This window comes from Aphelocoma coerulescens, chromosome 1, assembly GCF_041296385.1.
Source record: "Aphelocoma coerulescens isolate FSJ_1873_10779 chromosome 1, UR_Acoe_1.0, whole genome shotgun sequence".
Taxonomy (NCBI): domain Eukaryota; kingdom Metazoa; phylum Chordata; class Aves; order Passeriformes; family Corvidae; genus Aphelocoma; species Aphelocoma coerulescens.
The window spans coordinates 90,939,665-90,966,849 of record NC_091013.1 but is presented as its reverse complement, the minus strand read 5'-3'; the positions used below and the strand labels follow the sequence as shown (position 1 = coordinate 90,966,849).

Sequence of the window (27,185 nt, the reverse complement as noted above, 5' to 3'; positions counted from 1 at the left end):
TTTAGATATCTCATGGATATGTCAGCAATCCACCTTTTAAAGCAACAGCAGCTCAATTCCTTTTTTAATTCCTAATTTCTTACATGCTCCGAAGTCATATTCACTGTAAGCTGGCCAAACTGAAGACAGAAAATATTACTTTATTCTATATTCTATGATTTTCATCATGATAGATCCTCAGCATTTCTTTCTTATTTTTATAATATCCTGGAAGGTGGAGGAGTTAATCTCTCCAGTCCCATAGGGAACATCTCTTGCTCAGTCTCAGTTTCTCACTTCCCATACATCCTGTCATTTCTGTTTTGTTTGTCCAATGTATTTGTCCCCACGCACACCAAACTGTTTAGGTAAATCTTTGTCTACTCCCCCACAGCCAATTCAACACCTTCATAAGGCCAGTCCTAGTTTCCTGTTTATGTCCTCTCTCTCCCATCATCTTCTCATCCAGCCTCTGTCATTCTCCCACCCACTGTTTTATTTTACTGTTGAAGTTCAGCACATCTCCCAAGAACATGAAAAGTGAGATTCTTTTTTAAAGCCTCCTGACTTGGCCAAATTTAGGTCAATTTTCACAGGCACAAGAGGCACAGACCTGATACATATCCCATCCTCTTGCCAAACAAACAAACAAAGAACAACAAAAAAACCCCAACAAACCAACAACAAAATCAAACAACAAAAAATCACACACAAAAGCATCTGAGCTTCTAAGATATTTTAACACTGAAAAACAACTTACTCTTCTCTTTTCATACTGGGAAACGGCTGAACATCTCTGGCTGAAATTTCAGAGGGAAGTAAGGATGAGTCAGCCCAAAACAGATCCCTGATTGAAAAGCATCAGAGTTAATTAAAACTAAATAGGTAGTCTCAAACAGGGGCCCCATTACAAGTCATTAAAGGAAATTGATTATTTTTATTGCAAGTTATGCTTTTTTGTGGTCTCCGTATGAGCTGTGATTCCCCTGGTAAGGTATCAGTCACATTTCTGAAGGAATTTGCAAAGTTATGGTCTACTGACCCTTAACATCAGGTCATTAGATTTATGTCAGATGGTAAACACTGAGGGAATTAGGTTTTCACACATTCTTATTAAATATTTCACCCAAAGGGATCCATGCAGCTAATTATTACGTTTTGAATATGCTTTAAGTATGTTTTAAATGCACTGCATGCTTTAGCATACAAAAGGCTACCCTTTTTATTTCTTTTTCTTCAAAATCTCTTTTCATTAGAACCAGTAGGATTCAATTTCCATGCCGTATTACCAAGTCTAGTTCCCTGGTTCATTACAAGTCTGTGTCTTGAAATCCTAAGCATTTATTATCCTTGTTATTGGTGGTTTACCAGTTGGAGATTATGGAAGTGGTCTGGAGTGGGCACGTTTGCAAACACTGATGCAGAATCCTACATATCCAAGATTTCTTTTAAGCCTTAGCTCATTAGAAAAGACTCAGGCTCTGTCTTTTTAAGGTATATTTATTTCTGAAAGCAAACATTTGTCTTTCTGACTTTCCTGACCTCCAGTTTTGGTTTGGCTCTTACATGCAAGTCAGTTTTCCCCTGTCCTATTTGAGTCCAATTTCCCTTTTCAGATATTGGGCTGAAGATTCTGCTGAGAGCAGACTGGGAGAGACATTGCATTACTGAAATCCTCTGTTTGATCCTCAGCTTAATTAAAACCCCTCTTCCTGTTTATATTTATTGTTTAGACAAACTATGCGGGGTCAGTGGTGCTCTGGCACAGCCTAATGAACCCTGATATAACTGGTAACTTGACTTTGGCTTTTCTTTAATATTACCTCCCAGGTTTCTTGGAGATTGTTGTATTTTAGCAAGGAAAAGTATTACTGACAGTAAATGAGCCCGCATATTTTTCAGCTGTCATTCTAGGAACATAACTGATAACATGACTGCAACTGGAAAGGAATCCTCGAATCATGAAATTGTGTTCTTTGCCACTAGAAGCATGGGAATCAAAGCTGAAAATAAATGTGTTTGGTTTCTGGCTTAGCAATGTTCACCTACTTCACATTTCACACGTATATCTTTCCATTTGTTCTTGTGTCAGTATTGTCTTTTACACTGAACAGGTCATCTCTCTGTGGAGTTTTAGCTTCTTCCATGTACTCTGAAAGAGCAACAGGAGACATTTCAAGATTTCATTTGCCTTCATCTAGGCACATCTTACAGCTGGTCCACAGTACACTGGCAGCTGGCAACTGAATCCAGATGTTTTACCTCTACTCTTTCTGCAAATCTCCTCTGTTCTATCAATTTTTTTTCCTTAGTCCCCAGTACATGACTATGTGACTTCTCTTAATCCAGTCCTTAAGGTTATGCAGTGATTCCTATATGATGTTCCACTTCTTCTTTGTTTTGATTTTGTCTTCCAATTTTATGTCATTGCTAAATTTAATTAGCAATTTTTCTCTTGCCTGATAATTAGCCCTGAAAATATTGTTCATTTATTGCTTTCGTAGGTTTTTGTTTGTATTGTATTGCTGTTCTTTTGACATGCCTATAAACACATTTCTTTTTATTAGGTCTAAGTGGTTATCTAAGCGGTTAGCACAGTTGCTACTTTTTCTATCAACTCTAAAAGTGTCATTTTTCATGGTTACTTGGCCCCTAGGTGGCCTCGGGAACTGTGATGGCACTTTACTCCAATTCCTCAATAATATGGTAACAAAAATGAAACCATTTCCTTTGTTAAGTTCAGAAATATTACCCACTGAGAAGAAAGGCATCCGTTCATGTTTCTCAGGACTATTTTTCCCATAGAACTCTGAAAACTCATTTCAGTCACATACTAAATTGTTTTCTGAAATTATGTGGGCTAGAAATCAAAGAAGGTGGGAGAAAATGGGTGTTTATAACAAAAGCTTCAATTCTGGGAAACCAGCAGCATTACAGAAAATTAGCAGTTGTCTGTGGTTATGCACTGGCTGAATCTGACCCTAAATAATCTTTTTTCAAAGATGACATGGAAGTTCAGGCTTGAGAGACTTCTATGTGGCACCCTTCAACAGGTTAAAACTCATAGAAAGCTAGAAACAGAATAACTGTGAAACAGCAGGCTTGACACAGTACTTGTTTCTAAGATCTGGTGACTCAATATTACCCTTCAAGTTACCTCTTATTATCTGTGTTGAAGTATGATGCCTAGCATCTTACTCAGGACAGAGTCTCTTGATACTCAGTGCCCTCATCTCACCCTCATGAAAACTTTCAAAGCTCCTGGTGATTCAGCTTGGGCCCAGCCTGTCCACAGCAAAAAGCAAACCCATTGCTCACTTTTTAGGCCCAGAACACGCGAGTAGGAGCAGCTGAAGAAAAAGAAAACCCAACAAAATCACAGCCAGTCCCCTGAGCACAGACTGTGTGCTCTACACACAGGAACTCTGTGACGCTTTCAGGTGTCACAGTTCTCGGGTTTACCAATAACTTGAAGTAGCTGAGGGAGTATCTGTTGAGGGTGTCGATACTTTGATTTTGTGATCAAGGTTAAAACCTGGGAGTCAAGAAGCTCCACATAATCCACAGCCTTCCTGACATCCCAGACAAGGCATTGAACAATCTGTTAATTTACTGCCTTGTAAAATGAGCAATGTTTTACTGCATCCTGTAATAGTGCTGTGAAACATACTTTTTAATGCTCATGTAATATTCCAATATCACTGTTATTTCTAATTAATTGTATTACACGAGGTTTAGAGATCCCATCTGAGATTGTGACTGCATGCCACTTGGCAATGATGATCCATACACCCAAGTGTTGACACTGCCAGTTGACAAGTAGAAGGCTGCAGACAGGCGGAGCTGGAATCAAAACAAGTCCACAACATATGGTTATGCAATAAGGATTAGACTGCACCTCTCTTGACTAGCATGCATGCTTTGCTACCAGCTTACCTCATCTCTAACAAATGAATTATGATTTCTTTATGGAAGGAATCAACCACTCAACGCTGCTTCTTACGCTGCAAAGAAATACATGTATTGAAATATAAAATATAAGCAAACAAAATAATCCCCCATAGAAAAAGTACTGCAGCTGCTTGAGTGAAATGAAAGAAACCCAGTTGTGTTAATAAAGCTTTAATCTTATTAAACTTTCAAAGCAATTATGTGAATGCAACGATAAACAGCCATGAGATGTCTCCCAGTACTAGAAGCAACAACTTCACTAACACAAACTTCTGCCACAGGGAGTCACTTGAAATGATCTTCCTGTCTGACACTGAAGTTCTCCTTTGCTTCAGCTTCACAGCATCAGGAACAGACAACGAACAAACGCACCTTATCAACAGGGATGCCAGCAAAGACAGGCTTACAAAATGCTCTCTCCGAAGGAAACCACAATGGACACAGGCATGGTACAGCTCAAGTGAAGGTGCAACATAAAAACAGGCATAAATCAGAGCCATGCTTTTTTTCCACAGGTCCACAATCTTTCCTTTGGCACCAGAGGCAGACAACATCAGAGCCAACTAAAAGTTGTGATCATTCCCTTTATAACTGGTTCTCCACTCACCTTTGGTCAAGCTTGCTGCTGCAGCTGTCTGATTCAAAGCCTTCTAAGACAGGCTGCCTCCTTCTCTCAAAATCTTTCATCACCTGTTCATAAAGAAAAGCAGAGCTCCCTTCTGCTTTCGGAACTACTGCTATTGTATTTTGGAGGCTGTAAGCAACACATGAGTCATTATCAGTAACAATTGAGAGAGGGAGAACAAAAGAACTCACTTCTTTCCCACAAAGAAGTTTCTGGCACACTTGCAAACACACTTTTTTTGGTAAATGCTTTCATACATGTCAAGGGAATGTTGTGTCTGATTACTGGTTCAGAAGGACACTTGGCAGGTGTGCACCAACATCATACAGGGAGATGATTTACACTTGAATACACAGTTTATCTACAATCAAACTTGAATTCAAGAACTGCTTTGCCTGGGCCAAAACCAAACTGCTTTGGTAACAAGGGCAAAAGGGAGCATTACTAGCACAAGCCCTCCTGCTCACACAGTACAGTGACTGCCACTCACAACACAGATACCTGAAGGAGAAAGACAAAACTGAGTGCGAACCAGGTTGAAAAGCTTTTACAGAGTATAAAGACAGCGTGCTAAAAAGACTGCTGGATTCCAAGGCTCTAACAGCCTTGCAAAACACAAAGTCATCCTAAATATATTTTAGTGCTACATGAGACAATACAGCCCCTAAAAACTGTATTTGTACAAAAATATTCATTGGAGCTACTCTAAATCACAGTGGTAATTTATTTGTTGGGTTTGTTCCATGGTATTTCATAGAGAGAAAGCTAATTATCAGTGAGGGCAACCAGAATTCAGTAATGTATCTTTCTTTGCAAGTTCAGCAGAATATTGTGTTTTGTACTTACACATTTCTTTTTCCTGGAAACAATCACAGGTAAAAAGAAAACAAAGCAATGATAATTATTGGTGATCTATGGTACTATGCATAATAAACAGAAGCAGAGAATTCAGTTGGTTGTTTTGGAGATAGTTGTCTTAAATATACTTGAAAATGAGTCATATCGGCTCAGGGCCTTCTACTGGTTTTTCAGCATTTACAATACTTAGAATATGCTTCTATGTTAACTCATATAATCAAGGAAAATATGTTCACAAGCAATTAAAAACTCTTTTGCAAGTTGGGTGTAGCAGATATATTGAGACAATAAGCATTCACTTCATGGACTCCCTGTTCAATACAGGACCACGTTTTAAGGCAAGCAGTTCAATTCTGGAACAAGCTTCAAACAGATGGAAAGCAACATGATGGGAACAAAAGATGAAGGACTGAACACTGTGCAATTTTTGTTAGCAAGTGTCACTTTACTATCATGAATGGGGCTATGGCAGCTAACAGCAACACTTAAGAAAGGCAAAGCTAAGCATTATTTTGTATTACATAATCCAGAAGAGGGGGGGGGAAAAAAGATAAATGGCCTTGAAAAACAAGAGCCCCTAAAAAATGTGAAGCTTCTTCTCTGCCTTTAGCTTTTTAAGCTTTTATCCTTTTTGATTAGGGTGGATTTAGTGGGCCCTTGTAAGCCTCATTAAGTGCAGCAAAGTAAAGTTCAAGGTCCTGCATGAGTCAGGGCATTTCCAATACATTTCCAAGTACAAATAAAGGCTGGGGTATGAAGGGATCGAGAGCTACCCTGAGGGGGAGGAGTTGGAGGTATTGGTTGACAAGAAGCTCAACATGACCCATCAATGTGCACTCACAGCCCAGAAAGCCAATTATATCCTGGGCTGCATCCAAAGCAGCACAGCCAGCAGGGCAAGGGAGGGGATTTTCCTCCTCTGCTCTGGTGAGACCACCCCTGCAGTGCTGCATCCAGCTCTGGGCCCCCAACATAAGAAGGACATGGACCTACAGGAGCGAGTCCAGAGGAGGCCATGAAGATGATCAAAGGGCTGGAGCACCTCTGCTATGAAGACAGGCAGATCCTTCTGGTTTTAAATCAAAACCAACAGATTCACTTTAATTCTGGATCTTGGTCTACAGGGAAAAAGAGAAATACTTTAGTGCTCATAAACAAAGCACGCATCAGTTAATCCAAGGGTCTTTTGCCAACAGGACCTGCCTTCCATTCATCATTAACTTAAAATTAATCTAGTTTTGCTCCAGTCTTATGAAAACTTTTATTTAGAATCCTAATTCTACACCCACTGCTGCAATAATAACAGGTAGGTTTCCACAACAAAGTATCTGGTAGAAACAACATAGAAAGCTGTGTCTATTATTAGGGAATAGTGATTTTATCTATATTAATTTGTATATGTCTTGTTACCTCAGAGATTATGAACATCAGATGGTTTGGAGATTTCCTTCGTCCATGATTCACCTCATAAAATAACATTGCTTGTTACATTTCTAGAAAAAAAAAAGTCCTTCCCACCAAAGCCAACAGAATGATCAGAAAACAAAAATCAGTGGTCTAACTAAGTGCTAGAGGTGCAAGGTGGCCAGTCATGACTGAAGAGCAAATAAAGCTTCTGGCCCTTTTGTATGAGGCAGAAATCTTTGGAGGCAGAATAGGGGAACAGATGGAAGCAACCTCCCTTCAGTTCCTGGTGTCTAAACCAAACAGGGTTTGGAAAAACAGATTTTCAGTCCAGTGGCTGGGCCCAGTCACTGTGATTACACTCACATTAGTAAATTAAACAAGTCTGGGACCAGTCTCTGCCCCTGAGGCCAGCTGGCACAGGACATCCAATGTCCAGTCTATGAAAGCCTCAAAAAGTCCATGAAAGCACAGTCTGCCTATTTGTAACAGCAGGATGTATCCCCTAACTCACCCCCTGGAATATTTTGGGGTACTGCTCATTGGCCCAGGCTAAAACCATGTAAGGATTATGAGAATCAGTAGAAACAGCTGAGTTCCGGTGCTCAGGGATATCCCTGATGCTGTTTACTTTGATGGTGTGGGCAAAGCTTTAAAGAGTATGTACACTTTCCACACTCTGATCCCTGCCAACGCCCTCACCAGGTCCTTGAGGCAAGAACCCTCATAGGCAGTGGCATTTCTTGCCCTGAAATCAAAGGCTCGCGGGTGTATTGTCTAAGAGCTCAGACTCCGTGCACTGAGCCATTCCCTGATGGTATGATCCCTGGCTCTTCCCCACTGCCCGTGCACCGGGATCTCTCTCCGCACAGCAGAACAGCAGAGCTTCCCGCTGCCCTCTGGTGCAAATCCTGGCACCGGCATCCAAGTGCTGTGAAACGCAGCCAGAAAGGGGAAATGTCCCAAAGCTCTGCAGCCGCTTGCTAAGAAAAGCTGTGCCCGAGCTTGCCAGGGCCTGCTCAACAGCGATCTTCTGTTTGGAGGCACTATGACTACTTTTACTTGCTGTATTTCCAATGCAGCTTTAAATGTCAGTGGAAATCTACTAATTTTGGGGGAAACCAACTGAACCCAAACAGAGAAAACAGGACACACAGATTCCCTGGTATATTGTTACCTGAAGTACAGATTCAGCTCCTCTGCAATTACTCATTAACATTAATATGGATGGAAGCGTTCACCAGCATTTTCCAGCATGACAATGGCCAATTTCAACCCTGCAAAACCCCTCCAAGAATTCCAGGCATATTGATACCCTCCGAATGATTCAGCCTGCCATAGAAAAAGGAAGAAGATGAGGGAATTTTAGGAAGGAAAGGGCCTGAAACCATACACACAGCTAAGAACAGTTAACTGCATGCAGAAAAAGCAGGAAATACAAAGGTTTGAAAGAAAATAAGAGAAAGTAGGAATACACACAAATAGGAAGGAAAATACAAAGAGTGATTTGCATGGAAGGGGAGATGGGTGAAAAGGATGTGGAGGGACTTTAAAATGAGGAGAAAAGAAAATGGGACAAATCAGACAAAAGGGAAATTATTTATGTCCTGGTATAGAGCAGGTAGGAGCATGAGGGAATCTTGTTCAGGGAGGAGAGAGCATACACAAGAACAACCTGGAATGAGACAGAGACAGCAATGCCACCAAGAAGAAGAAACTGATGAGCCTAACTAATTCAGTACCAAAAAACTGTATGTTGTAAAATGAATTTTGAGAGACACAGAACACTCGTTTTTACAAATTACAAAATTAAGGGCTTGAACTTGTACATAGAAGATCTATTATTCTCACCTCCCTGTGGCAAAACACAAAGTTCCTATAGGAGCACACCAAAAGCAATTGTTTGGAATGACACTACCCTCTGGTGGTCAAATAATACAACTATATGTACACCACGAAGTAAAATATTCACAGCTGATCGTACAGATACCTTGAAGATACAATCAATTCCAATCCACACTCCAGTAATCCACCTCGAGACCGTGCTGTTAAATCAAACATCTACCTTATTAGTCTGTTTTAAAATGACAAATTCATGACTGGGCATACGCTCAAGTAACTGTCCAAGGCTCTGAAAGAGACCAGGGTTTTTTTCCTTCCACATTACAGCTACAGAACACCATTGCTGGCAAAAGCAGTTGCTTCAATGCATAGTTTTCACGGAGATGCTTTGAGACTTAGGTAATGACTTAACACAGTCGTGTCTCCTGCCTTGCCTCACTCATGTTTTTTGACATCTAATCTTGTACAAACAGTAAAAGCCAAATGTTAACTGCTCTGTCATTTTCTCCTTTCCTCTCTTTATATCATCACTGTTCAACTGCTGTTTTTTCCCCTCTCCTGTTAAAAACAACCCTATTTCTCAGAGCCAAATGTGCCTTCCAAATACTCTTTTATTCCCAGATTTCTTAAGCCCAGGTGTCTCAATGGTCCTACATTTCTGGAAATGAGTAAGAGCTTGTCACTCCCTTCTAGGGGAACAATTCCGTATGTTTCAACTTTGATCTTTATGGTAGGCTGACCTTCAATTAAAAGTTTGCTGTTGTCGCTTGGAAGCAACTATCTGTGTATTGCCTCCTTGCAAGAAACACACTGTGCGGACCTTGATCGGGCAAAAGTCATTCCTGCGAGGTCTGATAAACCGACATGGATGCCACCTTGTGGCAAAACTACTGGATACCGGAATTCTGGAAAAACATTCAGCATTTGCCCCTCCTTGCAGGTGCATTGAATTGCAGCACAGCGGTTACTGCTGTTTGTAGCACTTCAGTTTTAGAGTTCATAAAATCAGGATTTGGACACTCCTAAAAACACATTGCCAGTCAGTGACAGAGAGGAGGAAAAGTAGGAAAAAGCACCCCAGAATACATTTATTTTTGTTTTATTAGGGTGCAAACTAAATCACTACACCCAATGACACATAGCACAACCGTTCATGTGCTCAGAGCTTGGGCATTTTTCTCTTTTCCCACCAGAAAAACACTCTGGCGAGAGGTACAACCCATTCCAAACACTGCAAAATAGCACTGCAGGGACAGACTGAAGGAAAACTCAGCCCCAGCCTAACAGAACAGGAAGCATTTCCCAATTATCTCACGCTGGGCTCACCCTTCTCAGTTACCAGGCCCAAAGAATTACCCTAAAGGAGCCCATGCCTATTTTCCCAGGACAGTCCCGATGCCATTTGGGCCCTGCTATGAATGCCAACGTTACCACATTCAGCAGAATGAGGATGATGCCTATTTTTAGCATTGCTTCCACTGGAGAAGCCCAAGAATCACCACCTGCTTCCTCCGGGCGCTCTGTCAAACACCCTTCTCCCAGCAAGTGAGTGGGAGGAGGAGGCTGAATCAATCTGCGCATTGCGTTTTGCACCACCAGGTTCCCAAAAACACAGGAAAGAAACCTGTCTTGCTACAAAATGTGGTAAATGTAAGAATTTTCTTAAGAAAGGATGTTCTCTAATGTTTGATCTTTGTGTATTTCAAGCCTAATCAACAAGAAAGGAGGTTTAATCCATGAAACAGAGCAGCCAAGAAGCTCTAAACGATGTCCAGGTGTTAGAAAAATTGTCAGTAGAATTGCCTTGTTAAGGTTTAGGGCTCAACCTGTTTCAATGACCTCAGACCTAGGGGGAGGATAACAAAGCTTGGGAAGAAGGATGTACTGCTGATAGTGGACACAACCCAGAATTCACAGGCCACAAGGACACTTGGCAGAACTCATAAGATAAGGAAGAAACTAATAAAGACAACTCAGCAACTGGGCTGAATAATCTCCAACTGGGTAAAAGGTAATTCTGGCAGGGGGAGATCCTGGCCACCAACTCACTCACCACTGACCCAAGAAACTCACCAGCTCAAAAAAGATAAACACTGAACGTGTGGACGAATTAGCATGGGAATTGAGAGAATCATTAACCAACAGAAGATAAGAGTGCTAATTAATAAGAGAACTATGTAACTTGTAGTCAGTGAACAAATCTTATGAGGAGTGGCTGAAGGAGCTGGAGGTGCTTGGTTTGGAGGAGGTTCAGGAGGGACTTTGTCTCTCTACAACTCCCTGAAAGGAGGTTGTAGCCAGGTGGGGGTCGGTCTCTTCTTCCAGGTATCAAGTGAGAGGATGAGAGGACACAGGCTTTAGCTGTGTCAAGGGAGGTTTGGGCCGGACATTAGGAAGAATTTCTTCACAGAAGGGGTGATTAGACATTGGAATGGGAACTCCTGCCCAGGGAGGTGGCGGAGTCGCTGTTCCTGGAGGTGTTTAAGGAAAGACTGGATGTGGGACTCGGTGCCATGGTCTACTTGCCATGGTCGTGTTCGGTCAAACCTTGGGCTCCATGTCATATTAGAGGTCTTCTCTAACCTAATTGATCCTGTAATTCTTTAATGCCTATGTGTGCTACAACGTACAAATAGCAAAAAAAGTTCTGATAGTTGGCACGCTCCTTTTGCTGAACACCACCGAGCACCCAGGCTTGCGCAACTCTAAATGAATAACCAATGTCTCTCTCTGGAGCTTGCTGCAAACCGCGGGGCGAGGGATCTGATCTCCGCGGACAGCCGGTGCCGGTGCCGGTGCCAGGCCGGTGCGTGCCGGCGGTGCCGGTGCCAGCCCCGCGGAGCCGCCCCGCCCGCCCCCCGCTCCCTCAGCGCCCCGCCCGCATGCGCGGTGCCGCAGCGCCCGCCGGAGGGGGCGGCGCGGCCGAGCCCGCGCCCGGCTCCGCGCTGGGGCTGGAATCGTTCCCGCAGCTACGGACGCACCGCAACGCCGATCCCGCCGGGAAATCGGCTCGCCTCCCGTTCCCCCGCGGCCGGGAGCGGAGGCCCTCCCTCTCCTCCTTCTCCTCCGGCAGGCTGAGGGGACAGGGGAGCTCGGTCCGTCCCGCGGCGGAGGGGCTGAGGAGGCAGCAGAGCCCCCTTGTCCCCGCTCCCCTCCCCGTGCTTTTCCGCCGCAGGGAGAGAGCTTCCTTCTCCTAACCCGTGCCCTGGCAGGAAGCGGGATCCCCCTGCCCTCACCCCTGCCCTTTGCTCCGCTGAGCGGAGGGTGAGTCAGGCGCCTCGCAGGTGGGAACAGAAGCTGGCTCCTACCTCCAAGGGAAAGCCGGGGGCATTTTCCTTCCCTCTCCCGCTTGCTTTCTCCCCGCAGGTGGTGGGGCTGGACCTCCCGCGAGCCCTCGGGCCTGTGAAGCTCCGGGCATGGCTGTCGGTGGGGTCGGGAGCTCCCTGCTGCTGATGTCCGGCGTCGTGGTGACCGTGGGGCTGTGCCGGAGGCTGGCCCGGCGCCGGCTGCGCTCCCGCCCGCACCTCTTCGCTTTCCTTGTGGAGATGTTCAGCACCTTCCAGATTTGCGCCTGCACGAACGAGCTCAGCCTGCTCGGCAACGTGGAGCCAAAGCCGCACACCGCCCTCACCCTCACCTACGGCTTCACCGTCCTGCACGGCCTGACCCTCGCCGGCAGCACATGCAATCCCTGCGGGGCCCTGCAGCCCATGTGGGGCGGCGGGACATCGCTCAGGATGGGGGGACTCAAGATCGCCGCTCAGTTTGTGGCTGCAGTGCTCGCCAGAGTGTTCATGCACTTTATCTGGAGTCTGGAGATGGCAGAGCCACATTTTGGAGCACTCTCACAGGGCTGCAGCAGCCCCATGCAGACTACAGAGGTGCAGGCATTCTGCATAGAACTGCTCTTTTCTGTCGTTTTCCAGCTGGCCGTCCTGCGAGCCGAAAGTGTTAATCCCAAATACAGAGTCCATTTGATTGCTCTTCTCATCACCATGCTCGTGTATGCAGGTTAGTCTTTTTTCTTTTTTTCCTTCTGTTCCTGCAATAAAGTTGTAATGGAAGGGGTTCTTACTGTTTTTGCAGAAGTGTTTAGACGCAAAGTGCTTTTTCTTAGATTACACTTTCCTTGATGATTTCTTTTTGTATCGTCCTACATATGCAAAGTTCATTTGGCGTTTATATAAAGTTTGCCTGGTTGCAGTCCAGGCAGGTATGGGGTTAAGAACGAAATGAGTTACACATTTAAAATTATGTCAGGTCTGCAAGTACATATGGTTAAGTGTTAAAATATCTCAGTGAAGGATTGTTTCATAATCCAACTATTTATACAGCATGAGAGATTTCATACTATGTGTTCTGATTACTAAGTGTCATTGGGAGAGCACCGCTGGCTGCATCAGGAAAAAGTGCTGATTGTGCAACAGCAGGGTACAGACTGGTAATACAGAATCTCTGCATTTAAATAATGCATAATTCATATCAGTGCAAATTTTTTAACTACTTCCCTAAATCAGAGACGGGAATGGTTATTTGTGGAATATGTACAGAAATAATACCTCATGACACCAAATGTAAAAAAAAAAAGGAAAAAAAAGAGGTGCCTGTTTTATTAGAGCTTCCCTTGTCTGTAATGCCATGTGTGTCCATATCCCAGCCTTTACCTGATTATCACCTCGTGCTTCCCAGAGCTGGGACGCTGTCACCTGTCCATCTTCTCTGGACCAGTGGGAAGGGAGAGGTGAGGGGAGTCAGTCTGAACTTCTTTCTTCTGACTGTTGATGTTCCCCTCTTGTCCCACCGAAGTGACAAGAGTTATTAGGTCACTTGAGGACTGCCATGCAGGGAGTCCTTCTCCTACTGGCAAGGAGATCGTGTAGCTTGGAGAGGTGAAAGAGATGATTACAGAACTCCTTGCTTGTGCTACTGCCCCCACCACAGAAAAAGTAATCTAGGCAATTACCAAATCCCTTTGAGAGAGGGAGATCACTTCTCTTATCTGCAAACATCCGGGATGTCATTAATGCCTTGTCCTAAAGGTTTAGCTATATTAATGCTATTTAACATAATAGCATCTAGAACAATGTACAGTCACATTTTCAGATGTAGTAATGTAAAAATCTTTACTCATTATTTTTAGCTGAAATTAGCTAATACCTTAAAGACAAAAGTCGATGGGGAATTTTGAGAATTAACTTGGTAGTTTGAACTACTTTCTAAAGTTAACTTTTAAAAGCAGAAGCAAGGTGTCAGTGCATTTGAGGACATTAAATATATTTCTCTGTTGCTAGGTGAAAGTGTAGCCAAATATCCTCCTCCCTCTTCCGCAAGCATAGAAATCTGGATTCCTGATTCCTAACATTCTTCTCCTGCTTAGCAAACAGTCGTGTAAAATATTATGTGTCACACTGCCTTTCTTTTAGCTAATTCATACAAAGAATTCACTCCCAGTGTCATTGGCCAGGTTCCTATCTTTTTCTAGCAGGAGAAGGCTAAGTGTGCCACGTGAAGGCTGAGTGTACCGAGTGCCCTTCTGTGCTTGTTGGGACTATCCAGTGCAATCGATCTGCACGTACTTCTAGGAAACCTCAGACCTGCTGAGGTGCCCAGGCCTCTTTTGCATCGTGTGCACAACACCCTGTGCCACCTGGACATTTTCCTTTGCATTTCTTTTAAACTACAGTCTACTAGTCTACTATAAACATGTATGTGTATTCAGATCCTGGCATAGCTGAGGCAATAACAAGGGGCCTGGTAAGTGGCCATGGATGATGTCTGCTGCACATATCCCGTATGTCCTGTGCATCTCATGGCATAGCCCTAACCATGTCTGTCCTACCTCTGCTTCTTACACGCAGCAGGGAGAGTGACTTACAAATCAGGTGTCACAAAACGTGGCCTCCAGCAGGACGAGTTCTCATCTGCAGGCTGTGAAGACAGACACATACACAATTTAGCTGAGCTGGATCATTCTCAGGAAATCTTCTGCACCTCTTTTGTTTACTGTTTATAAGAAACTTGAGTGCTTCTCTAAGAGGAAGAGATCTTCCTTGCACACCCAGTACCAAAGGCTCAAGCAACCAGCACAAATTAAGGCAAACTTACCCTTACACACTCTTACTTTTTTGTACAAAAGTATTGAATAGTTTAGAGTCTTGTCTGAATAATAATTTTTTTAAACTTTAATTTGGTAAATGTGGATACTAAAAGGCTAAGAGCAGAGGAATTTTCCAGCTGCTGAAGCATCTTGTGAAGTTTTTCTTTCTCATGCAGGCTAGCTGAAAACAGTTTTTTGTAAACCAAGACTTTATCTTGCACCTGCAAACTTGTTGTCCAAGTTGTTTTGTACATTGGAAAAAATTTTTTGAATGGGCTTTATGGAACCTCCACCTATCACTCTAGAGGGTGGATAGTCAAGTGACCAATGGGGTCATGCCACCCTTGTGAACAAAGCTATATAAGCTGATTTATAGAATTAAATAGAGCCATTTTGGCCACTTAACCTGAAATTGGACTTGTGTCATTTTTTGCTGTTTTTGGTACAACAGTGACAGGTAAATACAGTGTTCTAGCTAGGAGCCCAGGTGCATTAAATTTACAAAATAAAATTCATTATAATGATTTCTTTTTATACTCTGATTTCAAAAAACTAAATCAATTGTGCCTTCAGGACTTGTGTTTGTTACAGTTATGAGTGAATTAGAAATTACAGAAAAAACACCTCATACATGGCATATCGTATTTCATTCCATGAATTATGCTCTGCTGTGAGTTTGAAAGCTGTATCCTATAAGGTGAATGATTGCTGTTTAAACAGGGACTGTAAGAAGGAACACCTCTCATTCCAGTTTGGTGTGGGTAAAATTCTGAAGGACAGCCACATCCCTGTGGCTTACACCTGTCTAAAAGTACTGATGCACAGACAAGGTTCAAAAACATTCAGTTGTATTTTTATGGTTGAATAAATGAAGCTGTTGGAAGAAACACATCTCAGTAGGTCAGTGTTGTACTGATAAAAGGTACTGAGGTCTGCCCTGTACCTTACTGCTGTTCCTTTACTTTTTCTTATACTTTTTCATACTTATAAATATTTGGATTTTTTTTACATTTAGTCCTACACAAACTGAATTTTTATAGTAGTGCATACTGAACACAAAAGTTCTGCTTCACTCTCTTGTTTTCTACTAAATAAAGAAAAAAAAAAGAACATTATGTCTTTACACATTAAGGGAATGATTCATTAGCTAAGGATGCAGACCATATGCAAGATGGTAAAGGATATTTTTGTATAGTTCTTTTGGGAAAGTACTTATTTAGGGGTTAAAACAATACACCTTTTGAGGGGTTTTTTTATTTACAGGCAGCATTACAATTAAGTCAGAATCATATGAAATTGGTTAGATTTTTCTGAGCCTAACATATCAAGGTACAAATGAGATACCTATTTTTAATTCTGAGTTTCTTCCTAATTTTGGCTTTGCCTTTAGTAGAGGCAAAAAGGTAAAATTACTTTCTCATGCACTGTGTGGCATTACTTCCCCTTTTAAACATTTTATGCATACCCCATCAAAGAGATTACACTTCTTCTGCCATAAAATAATTTGTCTTTTCTGGTACAGAGACTGAGGTGTTAAATAAATAATTTTAAGTAAGATTATAGTCGTGCCCCTGGCCTATGGTTGATATTCTAGTAGTTATTAGTAATGAATATTGAAGAAATACAGCAGCTAAAACTGTCTAATGTTTAATGTTCATCAACTGCATCCTGAGAGTGAAATTCTGCTTTCAATTGTATGTTTGTGGATATAGAAGCAGAAGCAGTGGAGTCATAAATAGATTAAAGCAAAGTAAATTATTGTAACTGGGCTTCCTGGCAACTGTGGACATTGCTAATATGTCAGTGTGCAGAAAAACAGACTGCACAGTAAATCTGACTTGTTCTTGAGAACAAGTGTAAAACCACAGTGAACTGAGTAGACAAACAAAGATTAAAATGTTCCTGAACCGTAATAACAGTAAAAGAAATAATAGGGAGAATACAGAAAGAGAAATACAGAAGAAGAGAATGACAAAGATTTTACTGAAACTTTGGGTAAATGATTGCACAGTCATAGCAAATGAGGATTACAGCAGCAGGGTATTTGTCCAAAGGGTGAGTTCAAAGCTCATAAAAGCTTATTTGGGGAGAAGTCAAGAATAAGCTGTAAGGAATTATATAGGTGCAATTACAGAATATTTTATGGGAATAGGTTAATAGATAAAACAGGTATGGGGTGGTTAGTAACTAACAGTAGAGGAAAACAGATAATTTAGCTATGAGTAATGCTTTTTCTGCAGAATTGCAATGAGAGGAACAACATATGTAAGAATTAAACATCCTTAGCTCCAGGTATCTGTAGTGTAATTACAGCTTAGTCCCCAGTGTAATGTGTTTGGATCTCGTTATTTAGAAAATGTTTAGGCAACTTCATTTACATCTGAAGTCAGAGGCAAGGAAAGATGCTTGGCTTCCTTCTGCAAGAAGTGGAGTGGCTCTTACTTCTATTTTCTTTGAACAACATATAGAAGTTTCCCACAGTTCTTATACCATCTGAAAATCTTAACGTTCTGTACATTAATATGGTAATATTAGTGTTCCTTTAAGAAAGTAGAGAGGTCAGCTTAGCAAGGACAGTACTTGACAGTTTTTTTCCTTTATCTTGCATATGTGTTTCATGTGACATGAGGCTGTAATGTAATGACTTACGTAATTTCTGTCTCCTCTAAAATCATGATACAGAAATAGCTTCTAGGTTTATCATTAGAAACATTCCACATTGGCCAGACCTATCTCTTTAAAGAGTATTTGCTAAAAAGAGATAAAGGAAGTTATAGCTTACCCTTCATGTTTTAAAGCCTTTGAGAAAACAGTTAAACTGTTTACTATGTCATCAGGTGAATAACTTGAGAAGAGTTTTATCTCTTCAAACTGTTTCTGCTAATTCACTTTATTGCAGGGTGTAGATTTCTTGTAGTATGGTGTATGTGCATTTTAATTTAAAGTAAATGTTAAGAAAGATGGTTTGATTTCATGCTGTTTACATCTTATTGCAGGTGGAAATCTCACAGGAGCAATATTTAACCCAGCACTGGCTTTTTCATTACATGCAGACTGCTTCTATGACAAATTTTTGAGTTACTCACTAGTATATTGGATAGCACCATCCTTAGGTAAGTTCTTAATACTTTATGTATTTGAGAAAGTGTTATTTAGTACATGGTTCATAAATCAGGAAATAGGTGTTCTTTATTTGAGAGTGTGCTTGATTTTTGCGTTAAATCCAGAAAATAGTAGATTATATTGTATGTGTTGAAGTCATTCAGAATCATGGTTTCATTTTGCAAATGCAGGCTGTGTATTTTAAAAATTTTTAATGCTCTATGTAGAGTGCCTGCAGCACTGTTTTGTGAATTAGAGAATGATGTGGATTGGGAAGGACCTTTAAAATGTGGTCCTTACCTGAAATTAAGTATCAGCCTGATGAACTTCAAAAAGAGAAACATACTGGTTACCACGCGGTGTCTGTCTTGTTTTGTGACAGTTTACAAACACAGGGGGATGATAAATTAAAAAAAACCCTACCCACAGGTATTGGGATAAGTGCCTTAAATATGCTTTCTCAGTTACCACTTGTATTTTATCAAATCTTTTTTATCCCCATAGTGTCTAAATTTTGCAGTTCCCATTCTGTGTTTTTCCCCCAGTCACTATTGGACACAGTCTGTTCTGACAGTTTAAGAATAAGAAGTGTTAGCAACTAGGTTTTTTCTAACTTAAATTATGGTTTTAATTTGGAAGCTATTGACTTTGACTTCTAGCTGTGTGCAGATGAAAATGCTCCATGTGATACTTCATGCTGTTGTTTGTTTACAGTTGGTCCCTAAAAATCCTGAGCTTTCTGCTTAGGGTATATAAAGAAGCAGTCTGCTAATCCTGAATTCTTTCATGACTCTTAATCCTATTAGAAGGTACAACAGTGATGAAGGCACAACAGGATGTAAAATATACACAGGAAACCCTGGAAGGGGCTCCTGTTTGACCAAACACTTCCTTTTCTTGAGTTCAGGTCTTGTTGCCTTGACTCTCAGTCAGCCAAAAACGAAGACAGAAGTTTAAACCTAACTGAAATTCACTTTAATATAATCTTGTTAAATTCGATCTCCAGACAGGATGACTGAACCAACAGAGTAAGTGAGAAATTAATGAAATGTCATGGGCAAAGCTGATCAGCATCACTCGGGTCCTGACAGGCCACATAGTATTTCTCACAATTCAGCTTTAGCTTGCTGATACAGTAACTGATTTCAACCTCATAACCATTTAAAGATTTTCCAGGTTCTAAGTATTTGGGATTTAATCTTTTGGCAAGTGATTTAAAGAAGCAGGAGGCATTCTGAAACCCCATGTTCTACTTACATTCCGAGATGCGTCCTGCAGAACAGCTTTGCAGAAAACCTCCAGGTGATTTTTGACATCATAAAATCAACTGACCTTAACTGAAATGGACCCATGACTTAGAATGTGATTAAGGAGCAATGTTCTATTTCTATGAAAATTCAGGAACAGTGGTTTTTCATTGGTTAACATCTAGAATATACATACAGAATACATTGAATGCTGTCTCTTATGAGGGAAAGGAAGGCCAGACTGAGCAGTTGTAAAGATGTGAATACTCAGGACACATCACTTATTGCAGTGTCACTACTGTAGCCAACATTTAGTTACAGATCTCAGGTCTGTGGATCACCTGTTAGTGATATAAATATCTTATTACAAAACAAGGATGTTTCATGGATGCATTTCATACATTTCATAGAGACCTTATAAATCAATAGTTGTAAACAATAAATTCTTGGGAAAGAACCTCTAAGCAGAATCATGAAAGTAGATGATGAGGGAAGGGATATTTTAAATTCAATTGTAAAAAATTACTTTCAGAATCCACATGCCAGCAGAAATGCTGTTTCAGACTTCCTAGAAACTGGCAGAGTCACAATGATATGCTAATATGATGTCTTACTTCTTCCAGCATCAGCCTCGTAGATGGTTAAATTACTTTGTTCTTACTTTGGGAAATTTTTTCAAAGGGTTTTTTGTGTTTTGCTGTAATAACTACCACACAGTAGAACCATGGACTAACATATCACGAAACTTAAAATTGCCTATGCAAAGTGCAATATATTCTAATTTATGGCCATAGCAAAAATCCATGAGGACAAGGAGATGGAGAGTGTTCAGTATATAACTGATACCCTGATCTGGCTGTAAGCACATTGTAAACAATGTTCCTAGAAAGGACACTTGGAACAAGAGGAAAACTGATTATCACTTTCACAAGATGAGGATGAAATGGAAATTTTCTTTTAGGATAAACAAATCTGGTGGTTTATGGTCTTTCAGGAATTTAATCTTGAAATTGTAGTTAATTATTCATTTTTCAAAATGGCTTCATTGATGTTTTGGTGAAGGTGATTCTCCAGCAGCAATAAACTCCCGATTCCTGCAATAAACATAGATGCCAGCAAGTGTTTATAACTTAGCACAGGCAGGCCTAAGTTCTGCACTGTGAACATAGACTCAGTAAGTACCAGTGGAACAAAGACAGTTTCTGTTTTGCTGCCAAAGGAATCCATGATAGTGGTCCAGGGATGATTATACCATCAGTAATGATGGGGACGGACCTAATGCTGCTCTTTCAGTACCAGGGAGATGGCAGCTATGAATGGAAAAGTTGGTGACAAGATAGTCATGAGGTCAATAAAATGAAATGCTCTTTCCTGGACAGGTGCCAGCATAGCATATTATAGAATTGTATTGTAGAGTGAGGGATGTTAGAGACCATCAGTTTTAACCCCCCTACCCAGGGGCAGGGACACCTTGCACTAGACCAAGATGCTCAAAGCCCTAGCCAACCTGATCTACCCTCCTGCTAGGTTTCTAGAATCAACGCCCCTTTCTTTAGATCAGTTTTACTAGAAAGACTAATACTATTCCTTAGAAAATAAGTGCCACAAAAGTCACTTAGCAGTAGATGTAAATGGAAGAGGTAAGCAAGAGAGAAGGCAACAGGTGACACTTTGAGCTTTCTGCTCAGAGGAGAGGCTATTCAGAGGCTGCCAGCAAGTTCAAACACTTAAGCAAAGAAACAAGAATTCCAAGTCCATCTGCAGTGAAGTGTTCAGTACCTCAGGCACTTGGAAGCAAAGGAGGTTTTCAACAAACAACTAGAAAACAAACTACTCCTATTCCCAGACCCTGGTCCTCATAGGGGTTTTCAGCTCCACAGACATCATCTGAGCAAAAACTCTTACGCAGTGAGTGAATGCAATCCACGAAGCTCCTAGAAACTGTCAGTAATTATGTCTAGTTCAAATACGGAAGGGCCAGTGAGTGGTTAATCCTGAACTTGACCTGCTTACAGAGCAGAATGGGTGGTGAATGTGGCCACTTGGGTTGTAGTCCTCACAAGAGTTCAGGGTCCAGAGGACTGGGAAGGTAAATAGCAGAGCTGTCCAGACTTTGGACTTCAAAAAAAAATTCTCCTTGTTTAGGGAATTGCTAAGTCAGTAGTAATTCCCTTGGAAGCTGCTATAAATTAGAAAAGTATATGTTACAAGGGTGATTTTTAAAAAAAGCTCATGAGAGCTCAGTAATAGATTGAGATATGCAGAAGGAATCTGTCACATAGTTAGACTAGGAATTTGGACAGAAAGCCTTTCCCTGCTGGCTAGACAAAAAGCTTCCCTACAACAAAGGAGAGCATGTAAGAAGTTGAAAGTGGGACAGGCAGCAAAGGAGGAATGTAAGAGCTTTGCACAGGCACTTGGAAACAAAATCAGGAAGGTTAGAGCTCAGCTGGAACTAAGAGCAGGGGCATGCAGAGTTACAAATATCCTAATCACAAAAAAAGTCCAGAGAAAATGTAGGTCATTTGGAGGATGGGGGAGACAACCTAGTGATGGATGGCATGGAAAAAAGGCTGAGGTACCACGCAGTCTTCCCAAGCAAAATTTGCTCCCAAACCTCTGTGTAAATCAGTAAATTTTTTCAAAGAAAGCAATAAATAGGGAGCAACACTATAGGAACAACATATGTGATTGTGAATCCACTGACTCTAGTGGGATTTACCTAGAAATGGAGGTAGAGTTGGCCAGTGTTGGAACTGTCCTTCATTTATGAGAATCCACAGCAGTTGGAGGAGGTTCCTGCCAATGGGAAATGTGCTAGTATTATGCCCCCTTTTGAGAAGGAGGAGAGAGAACCCAGGGAACTGTAAGCTAGTTGGTCTCACTTCAGTCAGTGGGAAGGTGGTGGAGTATCTAGTCTTGGAATCCATTTCCAACCATGTAAACAACACAAAGGTAATCATAGGAACCGTCAGCACAGATTTAGCGAGGGTAATCCATGCTTGACCATGCTTGGTTGCTTTCTGTGATGAATCCACGTGGGAATGAGGGGGGAGCAGGGATGTAGCATACCTTCACTTTAGTAAGGCTTTTGATACCACCTCCCACAGCATTCTTGGTTCAAGGTGGGGTCACTCAAAAAAACTATTAGCTGCAATAAAGATTGGCTAAACCATTGACCTCAAACTGTCACAATCAATGGGTTGACACCTGGCTGGTGGCCAATACCATGCAGAGTACACTGGTGTTGGTACTGGGAGTTCATATTCCCCAGTGTGTTTAACAGTGACCTGAATTAAAGTTTGTTCACAACAGTTTGGTCTCTCTGCAAGACAAAGCACGTGATTCAGCAGTTTGGGATCAGCACCACTGCAGAGGGATCTCCACAGGCTGGAGAGGTGGGCTGAGACCAACAACATGAGATTCAACAAGACCAAATGCTGGGTCCTAAGCTTTGGCCACAACAACCCCATGCAGCAGGGCTACAGGCTGGGGGCATAGTGGTTGAAAAGTGGTCCAGCAGAAAAGGACCTGGGGGTGCTGGTTGACAGCAGCTGAACATGAGCCAGTGTGTGCCCAGGTGGCCAAAAAGGTCAATGGCACGTGGCCTGTGTCAACAATAGTGTGGCCAGCATGACCAGAGAAGTGATGCTTTCCCTGTACTTGGCACTGGTGAGGCCACTCCTCAAGTGCTGTGTCGAGTTCTGGGCCCCTCAGTTCAGGAAGGACATTGAGGTGCCAGAGTGTGTCCAGAGAAGGGCAACAGAGCTGGTGAAGGGTCTGGAGCACAACTCTTACGAGGATTGGCTGAGGGAGCTGGGGCTGTTTAACCGGGAGAAAAAGAGGCTCGGGGAGGACTTTATCGCTTTCCACAAATACCTGAAAGGAGGTTCCAGCTGGGGTAGGGGGGGTGTCAGTCTCTTCTCCCAGGCAACCAGTGATGGGATGAGAAGACATAGGCATAAGCTTGTGCCAGGGGAGGTTTAGGTTGGACATTAGGAAGAATTTCTTCACTGCAAGCGTGATTAGTTTTTGGAAAGAGCTGCCCAGGAAGGTGGTGGAGTCACTGTTCCTGAAGGTGCTTAAGCAAAGACTGGATGTGGCACTGAGTGCCATGGTCTACTGACACGGTGGTGTTCAGTCACAGGTTGGACTACATAATCTCAGGGCTTTTCCAAACAAATTGATTCTGTGATTATTGCCTCCTTCTACTCAATGCATGTGAGGTGGCATCTGAACATAGGTGGAGTCCCCTCGTTCAAGAGCGACGTGTCACAAAACAGGATGCAGGCAGTGGAGGACTACAAAGATGATGAAGGGCCTGGAGTACCTGATTTGAGAGGGAAAGCTGAGGGAACTGGACTTGTTTATGCTGCAAAAATAAGATGAAAGTGTGTTTTAAGTACTGTCAAGCACTATTTCAAGAGTAGTTACAAGGATAACAGATTAACCATTCTTTTTGGCAACAAGTAACAGCAAGGCCACAAATTGGGGCATGGGAAGTTCAGCTTAGATTCCAGGAAAACATTTAGGGGGAAGGGTGCAGCAACACTGAAATTAGGTTCCTGGAGAAATGCTACAGTCACCAGCGTGGAGGTTTCTGGGACTCAGCCAGGGAAAGTCTCACTGACCCATGTAGCATAGGCAAAGTCCTGCACTGAATGGGAGACTGGACTAAACAGAATCCCTTCCAATAAGCTTTTTTTGTGATCTAAGAAGTTTCATAAATACAAGCTTATGTGTGGGCAATGCCATCAATGCCATCCTCTTTGCCTCTGAAAGAATACACCACTGATCATAATAAACTGTATTTGGATGCCCTTTGGATTTATGGGTCCCTTCCAACTTGAAATAGAAGTTTCTTCATGAGAATTGTACACTATCTCTAACTTTACAGTTTTTTCAGCTTCAGAATAAGCCCTAAATCAGAATGATCTTCAGTAAAACACCCACTATCCTATACCCACTTGGCAGTGCCTAAAAATGTTATCAAAACAGACACAGCTATCAGACTCAAGTGAGGGATGGAGGTTAAGCTGCTGGTTCAGTCATTTATACATCCAGCTACAAAGAAAGGAACCCTGATCAGGAACAGGAAGGTGCCCGTGCTGGATTCACCTAGCCAAACTCTCTGCCTTTGGCTTGGCTTACATGGATCAAAGCATTAACCATACTAAAGAAAACAAGATTATTAACTCACAGGGACCACTTGCATGGCCTGTTGGAAGCTTCCTTTGCAAATAGTACTGATGCAGTCTCTGCAGTATTGTGTTAGACACTCAAATACTTGAATATAATGTTAATTTTCCATACCAGTACTGAGTCCTTCTCAAATGCATTTAAATAAAGGTCCTTTCTGTAACTTCTCATTTCAGGTACAATACTTGTGGCTTTTATATGGGATGAACTCTTTCCTCGGATATCTTGAGACATCAAATCCTGAAATTTGGCAGCACTACATAAAAAATATTTTCAACATCTCCAGACATAAAGCTTTCAGAGAACTGTTGACAGACTTCCATGCCACCTTTCATTTGTATTTTCAGACTTCACATTTGAAATATATGACTTACCACTTTGTATTCAAATAATAATTTTTTAAATGCATATTGGGATTTTGGGAATATCTGCCACCATTTTCAGTTAAGCCATATGAATGTGAAAGACTGTTAAAACACAAACTTTGTCACTTTAGCCATAAGTGCCATTTGCTGACCTTTATTAGCATGCAAAACTAATTTTAGAGAAATACCCTATCCTTTCAAGGTTTGATTTTATTGGATTTCTTCCCATTGAAGGCATCTGCAAAAAGGGAGCTGAAGATTTCTTATACTGACATCATCATATTCCTACTTGCCATATAACTACCTCTGAGAGGAAGAAAGGCTACACTACTCCCTAGAAGAGTCTCCACAGCTCTGTTCTAGAGCCACCCTACACCAAAATTAAAAGTCTGTATGACCAACATTGTTTTAATAATACCTTTGTGCAGGTAAGTAACTCCTCCCTTCCATGCAGGCTCTGCCCCATCCTGTCCCACTGGAGACTGTTGGAAAAAGCAGTAACAAAGTACCATAAAATTCTGTAGACACGCACATCAAATGGCATTTTAGGCAAAGCCCTCTACTTTTTTTGGCAATTACTGCTGCCTCTTCACATAGACACAGTATATAGGCATGAATCATGCAGTACTCCATTTGTCCTTGATTTTATGTAGCTCTTATCAACTTCTTTAAAAAACAAATGAATCTGCAATGCAGGAGAATAAATAACAGAGATAGAACCTACAGGAAAGCTACCTATACAAAACAGGCACAAGCCTGCCCTTTACAGCCTCAGCTGAGGCAGACACCACTGATGGGTACCACCCTCTGAAGCTCTGATTCTAGCATGAGGTTTCTTTTTCTGGCTGCAGCTTAATTTTTAAATATGCCAAAATAGATCTCTCAAATTTAAAAGTAAATTCAGTTTTTCATTTTATAGTTACTTGGTTTGAAAGGAGAGATGGTTAACAAATTCTACAAAGATCTCAGCATTGTGTCCTTCGCCTCATCATCCAAGTCATCTTACAAACCATATTTTAAGAGAAAGGGAATCAGATGGGGGGTTTTTCACAGTAAACTGATGAAGTCTTTAACAGCTACTGTTGTCAGCTATCTTTTTTGCAAGAGTTTGGGAAGTAAATATTTCCATGTAATTTCCTTGTTGCAATAAAATCTTTTCTTGTTTTATTTTTCCAAGGTAGCTATAAGATTATATTGCAAAATTAAATCAGTTGTATGAATGTGCTTCACATACAAGAGTGCTATCCATGACCCTGTGTTCAGTAATTAATAATAAAAGAAATTAGCCTGCTAATACACTGAAGAGAACTAGAACTGCTGAGTTATCATTCAGCAGCTCCTCGACCCTGGTGTGAGTAGTTCTACCAAAGGAAACTTGTTAAAACTCTCCATGGCAAGGACCACACACCAGCACACTGAGCCTGAAAGATGTGATCCTCTGAAAAAAGATGTATTTTTATACCTTGTTCTGATTCTAAAGCAGATCCTTTTGGGGGTTTCTACCTTCCCTTTCTTGTTTTACTGCTTTTTATCTCTTTTACCTATTTTTAAAGTGATCCATACCTAATAATTTTTCCCCCCACTTTTTCACCTCATTTCTTATGGAAACAAGTCTTTCAAAATCTACATGATTTGATGTCTCCTCTAAACCCATGGAGCCCACAGGATAAAGGTCTCAAAAATAAACCTCAAAGAGCATAAAAATAGACAAAGAAAAGAGAAAGCAGATATACAAACCTACAGGCAGCCAAGATTTATTAGATTAGAGGCCCTACTTCCACATCATTTCTGATGGCCTGCAAAAGCAAAGTCCATAAAGTAAGGAAGTCAGATGAGATCTGACTTCTCCATGTCTGCTTTGCTTATTTTGCCACAACATGTAGTTTAAAAGAAATTGGTACCAATCTGGGTGATTAACAAGTAGTTGCTGTATTTATAGGCACTAGAACACAAAATTAAAAGACAAATCACTAAGAATTAGAATTAGAAGAATAAGAATTAGACTAAGAATTAGGCCTTAAATCGACTAAATTAATGCAGAACAAAAGAAAAAAAAACCAACAAAAGTAGCAGAAATAAAGAAAAATGAACCTGAGCTAGGAACTGAAGAATTTAACTGGTTTTGGTAGTGCAGACAAAAAGGAGTAATTTAGTAATGAAAGCTTATAAAGTCCAGAACACTTACAGCCTAAATACAGTATTTTATTGAAAATAAAACTTGTCAATCCACAAAAGACACTTCTCAACGGTACCTCCAGGGTTCATCCAGGTTTGTTTCCACCTCACCTCGATGTGGCTCCATTGATTTGACTGGAAGCATCACAAGATGTCTGCTCCTGGAGCGCCACATCAGTACAACACGAATTCTCCTTAGTGAGAGTGCCAAGAGGAGCAGTGAACAGTCCTGCTGCCCTGTAGCTAACTCTGCCCATCTGCCAGGGTATGTAACAGGCTGCAGTTTAACGTGGACAACAACAGAAACACCACATTCCAACTCACATTTACACACACTAAGA

General features: G+C 41.5%; 2 protein-coding genes across 2 annotated transcripts in view; one reads left to right on the top strand and one right to left on the bottom strand.

Annotated features, from left to right (window-relative positions):
* The window catches only part of PAK1 (p21 (RAC1) activated kinase 1), a 102,525-nt gene extending 90,473 nt beyond the window's left edge, over nucleotides 1–12,052 (bottom strand). Inside the window, exon 1 of the mRNA XM_069016693.1 lies at nucleotides 11,968–12,052. The gene's annotated coding sequence lies outside the window, so the exon portion shown is untranslated. The remainder of the gene's footprint in view (nucleotides 1–11,967) is intronic.
* Nucleotides 12,053–12,075: 23 nt separating this feature from the next.
* On the top strand, nucleotides 12,076–25,967 carry AQP11 (aquaporin 11). Its single transcript, XM_069016784.1, has 3 exons — nucleotides 12,076–12,670; nucleotides 17,753–17,869; nucleotides 24,481–25,967. The coding sequence occupies exons 1-3, from the start codon at nucleotides 12,076–12,078 to the stop codon at nucleotides 24,531–24,533; spliced, it is 765 nt and encodes a 254-aa protein (XP_068872885.1). The 3' UTR covers nucleotides 24,534–25,967.
* The last annotated feature ends 1,218 nt before the right edge of the window (nucleotides 25,968–27,185 follow it).

Excerpts from the sequence above, each read along its gene's own strand:
- AQP11 (XM_069016784.1), top strand. The coding sequence starts at position 12,076 with ATGGCTGTCGGTGGGGTCGGGAGCTCCCTGCTGCTGATGTCCGGCGTC. Across the intron at positions 12,671-17,752 it reads CACCATGCTCGTGTATGCAG|GTGGAAATCTCACAGGAGCA; the intron begins GTTAGTCTTTTT and ends ATCTTATTGCAG. Across the intron at positions 17,870-24,480 it reads TTGGATAGCACCATCCTTAG|GTACAATACTTGTGGCTTTT; the intron begins GTAAGTTCTTAA and ends TTCTCATTTCAG.